Source organism: Lontra canadensis, unplaced genomic scaffold (assembly GCF_010015895.1).
Source record: "Lontra canadensis isolate GAN:19392208 unplaced genomic scaffold, GSC_riverotter_1.0 scaffold25, whole genome shotgun sequence".
Lineage (NCBI taxonomy): Eukaryota > Metazoa > Chordata > Mammalia > Carnivora > Mustelidae > Lontra > Lontra canadensis.
In genome coordinates, this window is record NW_022631019.1 from 15243744 (window position 1) to 15257690 (window position 13947).

The 13947-nt window shown below is 55.9% G+C and overlaps 1 protein-coding gene and 1 long non-coding RNA gene across 3 annotated transcripts in view; both read left to right on the plus strand.

Annotated features, from left to right (window-relative positions):
* ALPL (alkaline phosphatase, biomineralization associated) overlaps window positions 1-5675 on the plus strand; it is a 55872-nt gene extending 50197 nt beyond the window's left edge. For both annotated transcript variants that reach the window (XM_032863671.1, XM_032863672.1), the window contains exons 9-12: window positions 1469-1603; window positions 3500-3691; window positions 4134-4253; window positions 4926-5675. In XM_032863671.1, the coding sequence (XP_032719562.1) occupies window positions 1469-1603; window positions 3500-3691; window positions 4134-4253; window positions 4926-5191 (713 nt within the window). In that variant the 3' untranslated portion in view covers window positions 5192-5675. The remainder of the gene's footprint in view (window positions 1-1468; window positions 1604-3499; window positions 3692-4133; window positions 4254-4925) is intronic.
* Window positions 5676-6354: 679 nt separating this feature from the next.
* On the plus strand, window positions 6355-12666 carry LOC116871157. Its single transcript, XR_004383340.1, has 3 exons — window positions 6355-6458; window positions 10677-10680; window positions 12654-12666. It is a non-coding gene; the product is annotated as an uncharacterized LOC116871157 (long non-coding RNA).
* The last annotated feature ends 1281 nt before the right edge of the window (window positions 12667-13947 follow it).

Genomic DNA, 13947 nt, shown 5'->3' on the forward strand with positions numbered 1-13947 from the left:
AGTTCCCATATAGCACAACAGGTCCCCTCATGGACCTTAGAGCCTGAGTGCTGGGTTCAGATCCCACTGTACCACCTATAAGCTGTGCAACCTTGGGCAAGTGATTTCTCCTCTCTGCGCCTCAGTTTTCTCTTCTGTAAAGTAGGGATGATGACTGTTCTGTAAGATGGGGCAGATGACCTCAGGTTTGTTATGAGCACAAAAGAGCCAATGCCTTGTGTAAGTTACTTGTTATCTCCAAACAAATTATCTCCAAACAGTTTAAAAGAAGAGTAAACCAAAAAATAAAATAAATGAAAAATAAGTAAAAAAACATAACAAAAGTAAACATTTATGACTACACACAGTTTCTTGGGGTCAGGAATTTCGGCGGCTTAGCTGGGTCTCCCATGAGGTTGCAGTCATCCAAAGGCTTGACTGGGGCCGGGGATTCCAAAATGGCTTCCTCCCATGGCTAGCAAGTGGGTGCTATTGTCAGGAAGCCTCAGCTCCTCGCCACATGGAGATCTCTGTAGAGTTGGTGGGGTGTCCTTACAACATGGTGGCTTGTTTCAGAGCTAAAGCCATAATATTTTATGTCATGGCATGGAAGTCACATAGCATCATTCCTGTGGTGTTCTGTTGGGTACATAGGATAGTCTTAGTGTAGGAGGGGACACACTAGGGTGTAAATTCAGAAGGCAGGGATTATTGGGCGCCATCTTGGAGGCTGGTGCCTCTGTGCTTCCAAAGCTCCTAGAAGGGCACATGGCACACAGCATTCTATCCATTGCACCTCTTGTCTGGCTATACACATAACTCATGGAAGGAGCAGGGTGTTCTGGAAGGAACATTGAGGGCAGGAAGCACCAACCTGGTACATGTGGACTCTTGTGACTTGGGCAAGGGATGGATCAGTCATATTTCGTAAGTGAGAAAACTAAGCTCGGGGAACAGAAGGGACAGTGAGCCAAAGCTTCTGGTACTTCCCTGAACCAGGCACTATGGCTTTCAAGCCTGACCTATTCGTGACATGTAAGTACACACCCAAGCTGCCCCGTTGAATCCATGGTCTTCTGCCCGGGGGGTTGTGGTGCCTTGTCCTGGAGCCCTTCAGACCTGGGACTGCACTGATGGATTTTAAGTCCTGGATCGCCCACTTAGCAGCTGAAGATACCAAGCTACTGAACACCTGTGCCTCAGTCTTCTCTGTAAAATGGACATAGCGATCCCCTTACCAGTCTCCTCTGAAAAATGCATGTGGTGATCCCCTCGCCATAGTGTGGCTGGGAAGGGGAAACGAGGCCGTCTGTGCTCCCACAGTGCTGGGCACAGCTTGGACCCACCTGTGGGCAGCTTCTTCCTGGCTTGCTCTAACCCCAAGTTGTGTGTGGGGAACCTGTGTTCCCTGGGACAGCCCAGGCTCCTTGCGGGGGAGGGTCCTTCTTGCAGGGTCACAGGAAAACCTCACCGTCCACATCTTCTTTAGGTCTCTTTGAGCCGGGGGACTTGCAGTATGAGCTGAACAGGAACAATGTGACTGACCCGTCACTCTCAGAGATGGTGGAGATAGCCATCAAGATTCTGAACAAGAACCCCAAAGGCTTCTTCTTGCTGGTCGAAGGTAGGGCCCCAGGCTGCAGGGCCACTTCCCTGGGAGCTTCTGGGTATATGGCCTTCGGGTCTGGGGATGGGGTGCTCCAGCTCTTCAAAGACAACCATCCACTTTTGGGGAGAAGGCTAAATTCCTTTTGGGGAAGACGGGTTATGCATGGTGTTGAAACTCCCAGCCCAACAAGCTGTTCTGCTTTAGGCACGAGGCACCTGTCAGGCCAAGTAGTCCAGGAAGGCTTCCCAGAAGAGGAGGTGGAAGCCTTCCTTTTGGGGGTCCCTCCCTGAGCTTCCCTCCTCCCAAAAGACAGGTCCAGGGTCCTTCACGTCAGATACCTATCAGTCTGAGGGAGCTCTCAGCTGGATGGCAGGCATCTGCTGTTACTATGCCCTTGTGAGGCCAAGGTCAGATTCATGACCCTGGGATGTCCCAGATCCCCCAGACTGGGAGAGTCGGTCCCTTTAGGAGTTGGCAGTGTTGTATGCCAATGTTTATGGGGTTTCCCAGCATGCAGGGAGGCCCTAGAGTCAGGCTTTGGTTCTTTGCTGGTGCTGTATGACCTCTGCCTGTACATTTCTGTAAAATGAGGTCAAAATGGTCTTAGAGAGATTATTAACATCCATTGCGTTCAGAGACATAAAGTATTTGGAACGGAGCCCAGCAGAAAATAAATCTTCGGTGTTTCTATTATTACCATTATTATGATTACACAATAGCCAAGTCAATAACAATAGGAAGTGTGAGGAAGTGATAAAGTTTCCAGAATCTTCAGAGTTCTAACAGCCATTGTCTCCCATGGTTCCAGATGTTGCCTCACTGAACTCTCCCTGTGCACACACACAACACACACACACACACATTTGCACATACACACTCACCACACATATACACACTCAGGCCCCTCTGCCTTCCAGAAGCCAGCGGCCGGCCGCCTGGCTTGGTGGCTTTCTTGCCAAACCCCGGGGTTCCCACTCAAGCATGGCGGTCTCAGCCTGGCCTGAACAGGCCTCTGACGCCAAGGACCCAGCCAGGAACCAGTGGTGGTGAACACGGGCTCCCCTGGGAGCAGTCCTCTTTGTGACTGCTCCCAGAACCACAACAAAGGAAGGACCCACCCTGCCAGCCTGCCAGGCCACTGTGGTGAGGCTCAGGCCAATGGGAAGGGAGGACGCCCGGGCTCAGGACCCTCAGAAGTGGGAGTGTCCACTCGGGCAGTGTCCTCCTCTTAGAGACAAGAAGGAGTCGCCTCAGTTCATGCAACCCTTGGCCATGACTTTGAAGCCAGGCACAAAGCCAGGCCTCTTGCACCCACCTAGAAGAGAGGTGGCACAGACTTTAGAGGCCTTTATGAAAGGCCTGCCGTGGGCACTGCCCAGGTATGGAGAATGAGAGTCACACCCAAGTTCAAATTCCAGTCATCCCACCTTGGGCATATCACTTCTGCACCTAAGGCCTCAGTTGCCCCATCTGTAAATGGGGCTGATTTTGTACCCATTTCTGCCTAGGATTGTTATGAAGGGGAAACGAGATACCAGCTTGTTATGCCTGGCACTCAGTAGGCCCTTAGGCACACTTGTTCCATTTCCACCTGTCAGAGGTCTCTGACTCCTTCAAGGAGTTGGAGAAGCTGTTCTGAGGGCAGTGAGGGGTGCTGGACAGAGCACCAGCTTTTCAGACACGTGGATCTGCTCTAAATCCTGGCTTCGCTCTCTCCATGCATGGACCCTTGGTCCACAACCTGTCCCCACCGAGCCGCTGTATAGGTTGCACGGCGGCATGATGTGTCCGACATGGTACTTGGCACGTGGCCATTCCCCATCAAAGAATGGTTCCTCTGGCGGTCATGTGACAGGACCTGGGGGTGCAGCTCTCCCCCCTCACCCTAGGCCTTTGCCTTGGTGTCTCAAGGGGGCAGGATTGACCACGGGCATCATGAGGGCAAGGCCAAGCTGGCACTGCACGAGGCAGTGGAGATGGACCGGGCAATCGGGAAGGCAGGCACCATGACCTCCGTGGAAGACACGCTGACCATCGTCACTGCAGACCATTCCCACGTCTTCACCTTTGGGGGGTACACCCCCCGTGGCAATTCTATCTTTGGTAAGTGGGCCTTGCTTGGGGTGGGCACTGGGCACTCCCGCGGTCTGCCCATCGGGGAGTGGGAGTAGGGAGGGAGAGGCAGCAAGCTCTGGGTCTGGCACAGGTGGGACTCTGCGAGAATGGAGTAAGGAAGAGAAGGTAGAGTTGGGGGATGGGTGCCGTTACAGGATGAGGGGACAGAGTAAAGTGAGTGCTCAGGTGGGGGGCTGCATGGCTACCTGGGTGATGGGTGGATAGAAGAATGAGAGAGGATGGATGCATGGACTGCCATCGGGAGGAGTGTGGGCACCGTGAATACGGTGTGGGGGTAGTTGGTGGGAAATCAATCAGGTTGGGAAAGTGGCTTCATGGAGTGGTTCAAGGTTCTTCACAGGGGATCTAGGGATCGCCAAGCTGTAGTCTTGGTGCTCCAAGATCCCTGGGTCAATGCCTTCCTGCGCAGGTCTGGCCCCCATGGTGAGTGACACGGACAAGAAGCCCTTCACCTCCATCCTATACGGCAATGGGCCTGGCTACAAGGTGGTAGGTGGCGAGCGCGAGAACGTCTCCATGGTGGACTACGGTGAGATTGCCCAAATCCAGAGCAGGGCACCCTGTGGGGATGGGCCGGGGTATACTGTAGGCTCGTGGCCAAGGTCAGGGGAGGCTCCAAATAGCCAGGACTTGGATCAGAACAATCTCAGGTCAACTCCCCATCCGCCGTGGAGCAGCTCTGTGACCTTGGTAGTGCAGTTTTGCCTTTCCCAGCTTCCCTTAATTCCATGAAAGAGTTCTGCCTCCCAGGGTTTTCTGAAGGGCTTAACGTGGTTCCCTGCGCCTTTTGCTGTTACACCGCCATTTCCACTGTGGCTGTAATTCCCCGGTGCTGAGCCTTCTCCGTGTGCCCCTCTAGTCCGTATGGTTGAATATTCATTTGCTCACGGTGGCCCCAGTGCTCCTCGGGGGTCTCACTGTGCCTCTCTCGGCAAGCCCAGTGAGAGGCTCTCCTGGGTTCACTAAACAGCCCAGAGGAGGTGGATTTTTCTCTTCTGGGGGTCGAGGGGAGGCTTCTGTGTCAGAATAAACTCGGCCCCAAATCCCGCAGCCCTTGCACAAAGTGACGTCCCTGCACCAAGCCTCTGTGTCCTCCTCTATAGAAGGAGAGCATTCGAGCCAGCCTGGAAGGGCAGGGAGAAGCCACAGCAGAGCCCAGCCCCCCAGCAGGCTCTCAGCAAGTGTTTCTTCTGGCCCACAGCTCACAGCAACTACCAGGCACAGTCCGCCGTGCCCCTGCGCTATGAGACCCATGGTGGGGAGGACGTCGCGGTCTTTGCCAAGGGTCCCATGGCGCACCTCCTGCATGGCGTCCACGAGCAGAACTACATTCCCCATGTGATGGCTTACGCGGCCTGCATCGGAGCCAACCAGGACCACTGTGCCTCGGCCAGCTCAGCAGGTGGCCCTTCTCCAGGGCCCCTCCTCCTCCTGCTGGCCCTGCTCCCCTTGGGCATCCTATTCTGAGGGCCTAGGGCCCAGGTACCCACCAGCCTATGACAGATGGCCAGCCTCCCCCTCTCAGCATGGCCCACCGTCTGGGAGCCTGCTCCTCAAGGGCCAGGTAGGGGGGCCTTCACAGACTCGACAGCTGCCAGAAAGAGGACCCAAGAAACCAAAATCTGCTGCCCAGCCTCGATTCCCTCTGGAATCCTCCACTGGAGCCAGACCAGTTCCCGGCCTCCGGCCTCTACTCCCTCCCTGCTGCCCCTTGGGCCAACAGAGTAGGTTTCTCTGGGCAGGCAGAGAAGGCTGACTGCAGAAATTCTCAAAGCATCTTATTTTTCTAGCAAACACACTTCTCCAGACCTGGAGGTCCTGGAGCTTCCATGGAACATTCCGGATCTGACCTTCCCACTCCCCTCCCCTCTTGGAACCACCAGGTCCCATTGTGCTCATGTCCCTCCCTGCCGGGGAGACCCGGTTCTTCTCCCCAGGATGGGGGTTTGCTCACTCATCCTGGGGCTGCCAGGGGCTCCCAGGAGGTGAGCTGGGACTGGCCATCCAACCCCAGGGCTTCCTGGGCCGGGAAGAGCAGCCGGGAGACATTTCTCAGCTCTTAACACACATGCCCACTCCTCTCTGAAGGGACATTCCTGTTTGGAAAGAAAAAAAAAAAAAAAAAAAAAAAAAAATCTTTTTTCTCTTTTTGGTGTTGGTTAAAAGGGAACACAAAACATTTAAATAAAACTTTCCAAATATTTCTGAGGACAGAACTGAGTCTTTGTGGTCAGTGAGGAAGAGAGAGAAACAAGCTTGTTTCTTTGGGAGAGGACTGGACTCCGGGCCCAGGAGTGCGGGTGGCGTTGGGCTGGGAGGAAGGGGCTGTCTGCCGACCTGGGGCTTCACCACTCCATACCTGTGTGACTTTGGGCAAATGGCTCTGTATCTCTGTGTCTCCGTTTTCTTTTCTTTTCTTTTCTTTTCTTTTTTTTTTTCTAAGATTTTATTTATTTGACAGAGAGAGATCACAAGTAGGCAGAGAGGCAGGCAGAGAGAGAGAGGGAGGAGGAAGCAGGCTCCCTGCCTAGAAGAGAGCCCGATGCGGGACTCGATCCCAGGACCCTGAGATCATGACCTGAGCTGAAGGCAGAGGCTTAACCCACTGAGCCACCCAGGCACCCTGTCTCCGTTTTCTTAACAATAAAATGGGACATAGCCCAGTCCTGGGTTGCTGTGAAAATCCAAGAAGAATGCCTCTGGGCCCTGAAATCCACAGCAAGAAGGCCTCCAGGTCACTTGTCACCTTTACTATAACTAATCCATGTCAGGGGCCAGAGGCAGTGGTCCCAGCCCCGCCCACCAGCGCCCATCGGAAGCTAAGAGTGAGCGTCCTCCTCCTTCAGCACGGGTTTGCAAGGCCCTCAGATGCTTTCTCAGGAAGAAAGAACAGAGAGGGGCTGACAAATCCACCTCTATTCATCCACATAACCCTTATCCTGTTAAAGATAAATCCGCAATGTAACACAGTGAAGAGTTTATTTCTATCTCAAACATGTGATGGTACATCCAGTTAGGTGACAGGGACCCAGGCTCTTTCCATCTTGTGGCTCTGCCCTCCTCCGAGTCCTGGATGCTTTTTCTTACCAGAACTACTGAAGTCCTGTGAGCAGCACATCGATGGAGGGATCGAGGCGGGTAGGGACCCTTTTTAACCACTTCTTCCTGGAAGTAACACACATAGCTTCCACTCTCATCCATTGGCGAGAACTAGTCATGTGACCCCAACTAGCTGCACAAGAGGCTGGGACATGAAGTCTCTCTGGCTTTTTTTTGGAAAAAAAAAAAGGAAGATCTGGCTGGTACTGCTCCACCTTTCTGCAAGGTAATGGCTGATTGGAGCCAAGAGATGGCTGCCCGTCCAGGGTTCGGCTCTCCCATTTGCCACAGTCCCCAGAACTCTTGGTACTCTTACACTAAACCCCTTAAGACAGTGCTACCCCTCTGGTCCCAGTGGAGACCGAGCTCATGGCCCCTGCTTTACTCTGGGAGTAGGCGAGGCTCTCCGTCCTCGGAAAGCTCCTGTCTCAAGACACAGATTGCCATCCCAGTGCGAGGAAGCTGGAAGCTGTGGGGCAGGGAGGGGGCACTGACCAGTACAGGTACAGTGGGGCAGGCCCAGAGGCAGAGAAAGCAACCAGTCAGCTGAGGCTTGACAGGCCAAGGGGTCCTGAGGCAGGACGTGAGGGTACTGAGGGGACTTTGGAGGACCCCATGGGGACAGATCGGCAGGAAGTTCTCAGATGCCATTCCAAGGAGCTGCAGGTGGACCGAGCACCTGGGGAGCTGGAGAGTGAGCCTCACTTTTGAAAGATCATCTTGGCTGTCCAAGGAAAGTGCTAGAGCAGACCAGGCAGAAGCAACTGGGGCTCGGGAGATGGGGATGGGAAACCCCAAATATGGGCCTGAGAGTCCCACTCCAGTTTGTCAAGGAGGAAGCTAGACCGGCACACGAATGAATAGGTCATCAGCAAATTGTTTGCTCTGAGATGGAGGGAAGGAGAGAGAATCATACCCAGAACATGCCACACACCCATCTAAGCACCCAGGACTTGGCCATGAAGTTGCCATCTTGTCAGATATACTGCCCCCACCATCCTGTGAGGCAGGCACTATCATCCCCATTTTGCAGATGAGAAGGGAGAGGACTGTCAGAGCACAGTGACCAGCTCAGGGCCCATGGCTTGAAAGGGACAGCTGCAAGTTGTACCTAGGTCTGCCTGGCTCCCAGCCCATGTCCCCTCCCTGGCATCTGGGTGCTAATCTCTCCAAGGCAAACAACCCAGGCCCCACCAGCCACAGAAGCCGTCAGATGGGGGTAGTAAGAGCCCTACACCAGTGGAGTTTATAATTAGCCCTGGTGGCTAACCCAAGACCTCCCAGCAAGATCTAGCACCAGCCGATCTGGGGGTGGGGGTGGGGGGGCTGGGGGGATTAAGTTCTCAGAAGGGGATTTGGGCTCCCAAGTTTCTGGAGTGTCTGGGTGGCTTCCTGGGGCTTCCTGGTGCTGCTGCCCCGTCGTGGTTCCAGGCCCTCTTCTGACTCCTCTGCTGTGGGCGCCGGCCTCAGGATGGGGTAGACATGGGCCCCATCAGCCAAGTCGGGGGCAGGCCGGGTTGGGGTCCACCACCAGCCAGGGCCACCTGTCCCTTCTACCCATTGGAACACAGGCCGAGGATCGCTGGAAGCCGAGTGGTGGGCACACTTGCCAACATTCCTATGGTGTCCCCCAGAGTGCCAGTCACTGTTCCCAGTACCTCACAGGCCCTGAACCCACTTATCCTTTCCACTACTCCCAGAGGGTGGGACTGTGTCTGTCCCCCGTTTCCAGATGAAGACACAGAAGCAGAGAGAAACTGGTGACTTATGCAAAGCCGCACCACCAACAGGGGATGAAGGAGGGCGTGAGGCCAAGCACTGTGGCTCCAGAGTGGGCTTTAATCATCCTTATAGCTCCTTTCGGTGGGGTAAGGAGCAGCAAGGAGGGGTCAGGAATGTAATGCAAAGGTGGCTGGGTGGGACGTCCCTGGCAGAGGTCCTGTCCTATGCGGTTTGTGTCCGCGTCGTGCCCAAAGGCCTCCCGCAGAGCCCCTGCCTCCTCCCGCCCAGGCCACGGTGGGTGGCTCCAGGGTCTCCAGGGTCAGCCCGGGCTTGCACATGCTGGCTGAGGGCCCTGGAATTAGCTTCCTGCCCACTCAGGTCATACCTGGTTGGGGAACAATGGCAGTAGAGAGGCTGTGCTCCAAGGACGCTACTGTCCTGACATCCACTCTCATGGCCAGTTTTGGCTCTTGGTGGGCCCTTTGTCTGCCATGCCTGAGGGATCTCCTGGGACACAGGCCTCTTGCCACTGTCCCCCAGACAAAGCTCAGGGCTGGAGGCCAGAGAGGAACATGGCCCAGAGAGAATGAGACATCAAGGTGAAGGTCACGCAATAAAATGGGTTAGACACCGAGGGAGACGTGGTCTGACTGATGCTTTGGAGAGATCGCTCTGGCAGGCGTGCAGAGGAGGGCCCAGGGATGCCAAGAGTCGATGCTGGAGGGCACTCTGGAGGCCTTTTTGTCGCTGGGGGTAGAGGTGCTGGTGGCTTGGACCAGCCCAGTGTAGTGGTGGCGGGAAGCAGCTGGATCCCAGGCATGTTTGGGAGTCGAAGCCAGCGGGGCTTGCTGATGGGCTCACTGTGGGGAGCAGAGGAAATAGCAGAACCAGGGATGCCCCCTGAATTTTTGGCCTGAGCACCTGGGTGGAGTGCCATTTATGGATATGGGGAACAGATCTGGAGAGAAAATACAGATGTGGTTTGGATCATGTTAGCTTAGAGATGTCCATTGGACGTGGGGGCGGACGTGCCCATAGGTAGTTGGGAAGGAAGAGTCTGGGGTTCAGTGGAGGAACTCCACTGGAGACAGAAGGGGGGCTGGGATGGCATTTAAAGCTGCAGGGCACAGAGAGAATATGGAGCATTCAAGATCACAGCCAGCCAGTGGCCAGGATTTGAACTGGGGTCTGTCAGACTCCAAAACCCTCAGGAGCTGTTTCCACTCCAGCAGGTGTTCACCTCTGGGTTTCGTCCAAAGTGTGTGTTGGGCAGGGAGGAGGTGTTGTCGGAAGCTTCTGGAAATGAATCTGGGAACAACTGAGAAACTTCCAGCCTGGGCTACCCACCCCACAGCGACTACCTACCCGGGCAGATGAGCCCTTGACAAGCATGGATTCCTGTTCCCTTCCCATTGTACAGATGGAGACACTGAGGTCCAGAGGAGCACAGAGCCAGGACCTAGGTCTTCTGCCTGCCACCCTGACTTTTCCACCGCTTCTGAGTTAGGCTCCTGTCTCAACTAACTCAATGGTTGGGTTGAAACCACCCAATAGAGACAATCCTGGAGGGGAGAATGTTTCTCTTGAGGCCCTCAGATGGAACCAGGGTCTGGGGCCTTCCCTCCTGGGCTCCCCACAAGGCAGTGTTGACCCCACGCCTGCCTCTATCCCTCGTCCAGCCATCCCCAGCCTTCAGGACCCCTCCAGGTCCCTGGCAGGGCAGCCTCGAGCCTGGCCTCAGTCCCGGCTCCTGTCCCACAGCCCGGATCGAGCCCCCCTGGCCCCCGCCCAGACCACCCAGCGCCAGGGCCTGGCAGAGCCCAGTGGGGCTGGCGGGCAGGGCTCCCAGGCTGGCCAGCCGTGGTCTGGCTCCACCCGAGGGGCTGTGGCCTGGGAACCACTAGCTGTCTCCTCAGGGAAGCGGCTGGGATCTCCAGAACAAACAGGGAAACCACAGGCCCCTGCTCCACCCGAGCCCCACAGAGCTGCCTCTGGCCACGTCCACCAACACCCTGTTCTCCAGGCGCAACCAGTGGGGAAGGAGCGGAATGGCTGTGGTCACATATGGACAGAAAAAGCTGTGACGGGGGGCTTGGGCGACGCTTGCTGCTCCCGCAGAGCCCCCCAGGAGGGGGGTTTGACCGAGCTGGGGATGGGGCGTGGCGCCTCAGCTTCAGGCTGAGCGCAACACCCTGGAATCAAACAGATCTGGGTTCAAATCCGGCCTGTGCCTCTTCCTAGATGAGTAGCCTTGGGTAAGTGACTACACTTCTCCGTGCCTCAGTTTCCTCTCTGAAAAGTGGTTCAGTGGCCCCTGCCTCCCACGGATGTAGTGAGATGACCCAGAGTCCTCCGGATGGAGAGTGCCTGGCTTGGGGCCTGACACACAGTAGACTCTTGGGAGACCCCAGTGCCTGACCTGTCACCAGCGCCATGACAGCTAGAACAATCCCAGGGGATTCCTGGGCCTGGCAGGGCAGGTCGGGACAACCTCCCTGATTCAGACCAGCTGGGGGATGGGGAGCATCTGACTCCACTAAAAGCCGCAATTAGAGCCCAATTTAAAGAAACGCTGTGTTAGTTCTTCCCAGGGCAGATGTGATTATAGGCTCGGAGCTAAACCGTTACTAACAGGATGACACACAGAAAGGCCCCTTCCAGGGCATGGAGGATGTCCAGCCCCAACCCCTCGTTGTACAACTGGGGAAACCGAGATCCGGGGCAGGAAGAGACAAGCTCCAGCCCACACTGCAGGTTAGAGGGGGCCAGGCCCAAGCCCTGCCTTCCGATGGCAGCTCCAACCTCTGTCCCTACTTCTTGCTTTTCCCTGAAGGATCCATTGCTGCATCTGGAGGCCAGAGGCACCTTGAAAGAGATGACATTCCCTGAGAAGGAGGGACGAGGGCTGAGATGATGAAACCTAAGCGTGACACTGGCCATGAAGCCAGGGCCTCGGGGCCAGGGGCAGCTCCCTGACTGGCACGCAGGGACCTCATGAGAAGGACACTGAGGGTAACAACACTGATCAGGAGGTGCCCCCGCCACCGCAGCCCTCTTTGTGGACTGGCACCATCTTCCATCTTTAGCTACTCCAGCGGGGGGCTGGGAGCCCCAACCCTATGGCAGGGATGGCAAAGCCGAGGTCCTCGGTCTCTTGCCCAGGACTGCACAGGGAGCCAGGTACAGTGCAGGCATTAGAACAGGTGCACTCCTTTTAAGCACAGACAATTTGCTATGGTCCTTTAGCCCAAGTCCCCAAGCGAGGTCATCTCAGCAAATGGCGACAGTGGGTGAGTCAGGAATGAATGAATGAATGAGGGATTAAAAGGCTATTTAAGGACCTCTGTTTCTTGGGGAGGTGTGAGAGGGCATAGTCATTCCCTCCAGGGAGTCCCCTAAGATTAATAGCCTACAGGAAAAGGCCGATTTCAGCTCTCCAGAAATGAGGGTCCCCAACTACCTGGGTCCCAGGAATTCATCCAGCTGTCTGAGTGCCCCCGCGAAGGAACCCTGAGAACACCTCTGTGGTCTGCCCCTCCACTTTTGTCCCACCCAACCCCCAATGCTGTCAGCCGGAGGTTCTCCTGCCCTAGTCCCCACCTCCTACCGCCCTCTTGCCCAGGCTGAACTCCGGTTGAGAGCGGAGTCTGGGGCGGGGGAGCCATAGGGAAAAACTGGCCTCCTCTCTCCAGCCCCTCTCCCTTCACTCCTTTCCTGCAGCTCCCTTTGGGGAGCCCCCAGGATGGGGCCTCTGCACACACCAGTGAGCTCCACGGAGCTTGCACGGTAGGCTGCTGGAGCCCCCTGCTGGCCAAGCGTGCCCATCCCCACGGAGGTGGGGAAGATCCTTCACTCATTCAGCAAATAGTTATGAAGCCCCTACTATGTGCCAGGCCCTGGGTTAGACCCTGCGGCTCAGCGGGGAACATACACAGACCCTCCCTTCTATCCCTGTGGTTCCCTGTGTGGTGCTGGTGTCAGGGTCACGGCCCCTTGCCCCCAGGCTCCCAAGAACGGTCCCTACGACCAGAAAACTGAAATCTCCCTGTGGGCAGGAGGTGTGCCCCCGCCATGAGACAGAGCATGGTTGTGCTATCCCCCCACCAAGCCTGGGACTCCCACAGGCTATAAAACCTGCCATTCCCGAGAAACCTCTCGGCTCACTCCTGGAACCTCCCAAGGTTAGGGCTGCCAGATAAAATATAGGATGACCAGTTAAACTTGAATTTCAAATAAACAAGGAATGATTTTTTAGTATAAGTATGTCCCAAATATTGCATGAGGTATACTTAAACTAAAAATTATTTCTTGTTTATCTGAAATTCAAGTTTAACTGGGCTCTGTGTTTCTACTTGCTAAATCTGGCAACCTTACCCCTGGAGCTCATTCCTTCTATTGGCACCTGGCCTGTCCAGATGGCCCATGTCATGCCTCGACATGGCCTCTGCCTGCCCCGTTATAGCCCCTGTCCGCCTCCAGGACCACTGTCCTCCCCAACAGGACCCTGGTTCCCAGGTGGGCACCCAGTCCAACCTGGTGTGTACGCTCCAGCCTATGGTCTGTCAGGAATGTTGTCTGACCGCCTTCGTGATGGGCCCAGAGAGAGGGGGACAGAGCCACTCCTGCAAAGAGGGACCTCAAGTGTCAGTGGCAGAGAGAGACAGAGATCCAAAGATTTCAGGGTTCTCCCTGAGTGGATCGGGGTAGAGGCTGGGCCCCTAAGCCCCAACATTGGCCTTGGGACTCTGGGTCCTGGATGGGAAGGCCCTGAGAGGCAGCTGGGGGTCTCCCGCCCTAACAGTCAGGGCGAGGAGTCCAGCCCTGGCCCCTGCTGCTCGCCCCTCACCCTGCTTCCCAGGGGCAACACAGGGACATTCATGGCTTCCCAGAAGGGCCTATGGGGCAGCCAGAGTGGCTTTTAAAATTAGCCTCCCTAACCAGATCTGGTTATTTCAGGAGGCTCCGTCCCTGGCTGTCCCCTGGGCAGGGCGGGTACAGGGAGGGAGGGAGACCTCTACATTCCAGGGTCCCTGGCTAAGTACCCCCTGTGGCCTAAGCAGTAGAGAACATCCAGGTCCGGGTCCCCTGACACGGGGCGGGCCTGGGCCTGCGGCCGTCTCTTTGGCAAAGTCGCCCAGGGTTAGCCGTGGATGACGGTGCACACTCCAGCTGCTATGGGATGGGAGAGGACCCCTCCTAGTGGGCATGGGTCTCAGGCCAGGCACCTCAGAAGCCATGACAGCCTCCTCACAGCAATAGATAAGGCTTTGTCCTCCTTTTATAGGTGGTGAACCTGCAACCTGGAGGGACAGGTACCAGCTCTGAGGCAGGGGAGACGGGTGTCGGGTCAGCCAGGCTCCCAAGTCCCTCTACAGGAGGCCTCTTGCCTCCTGCGTCTGGAG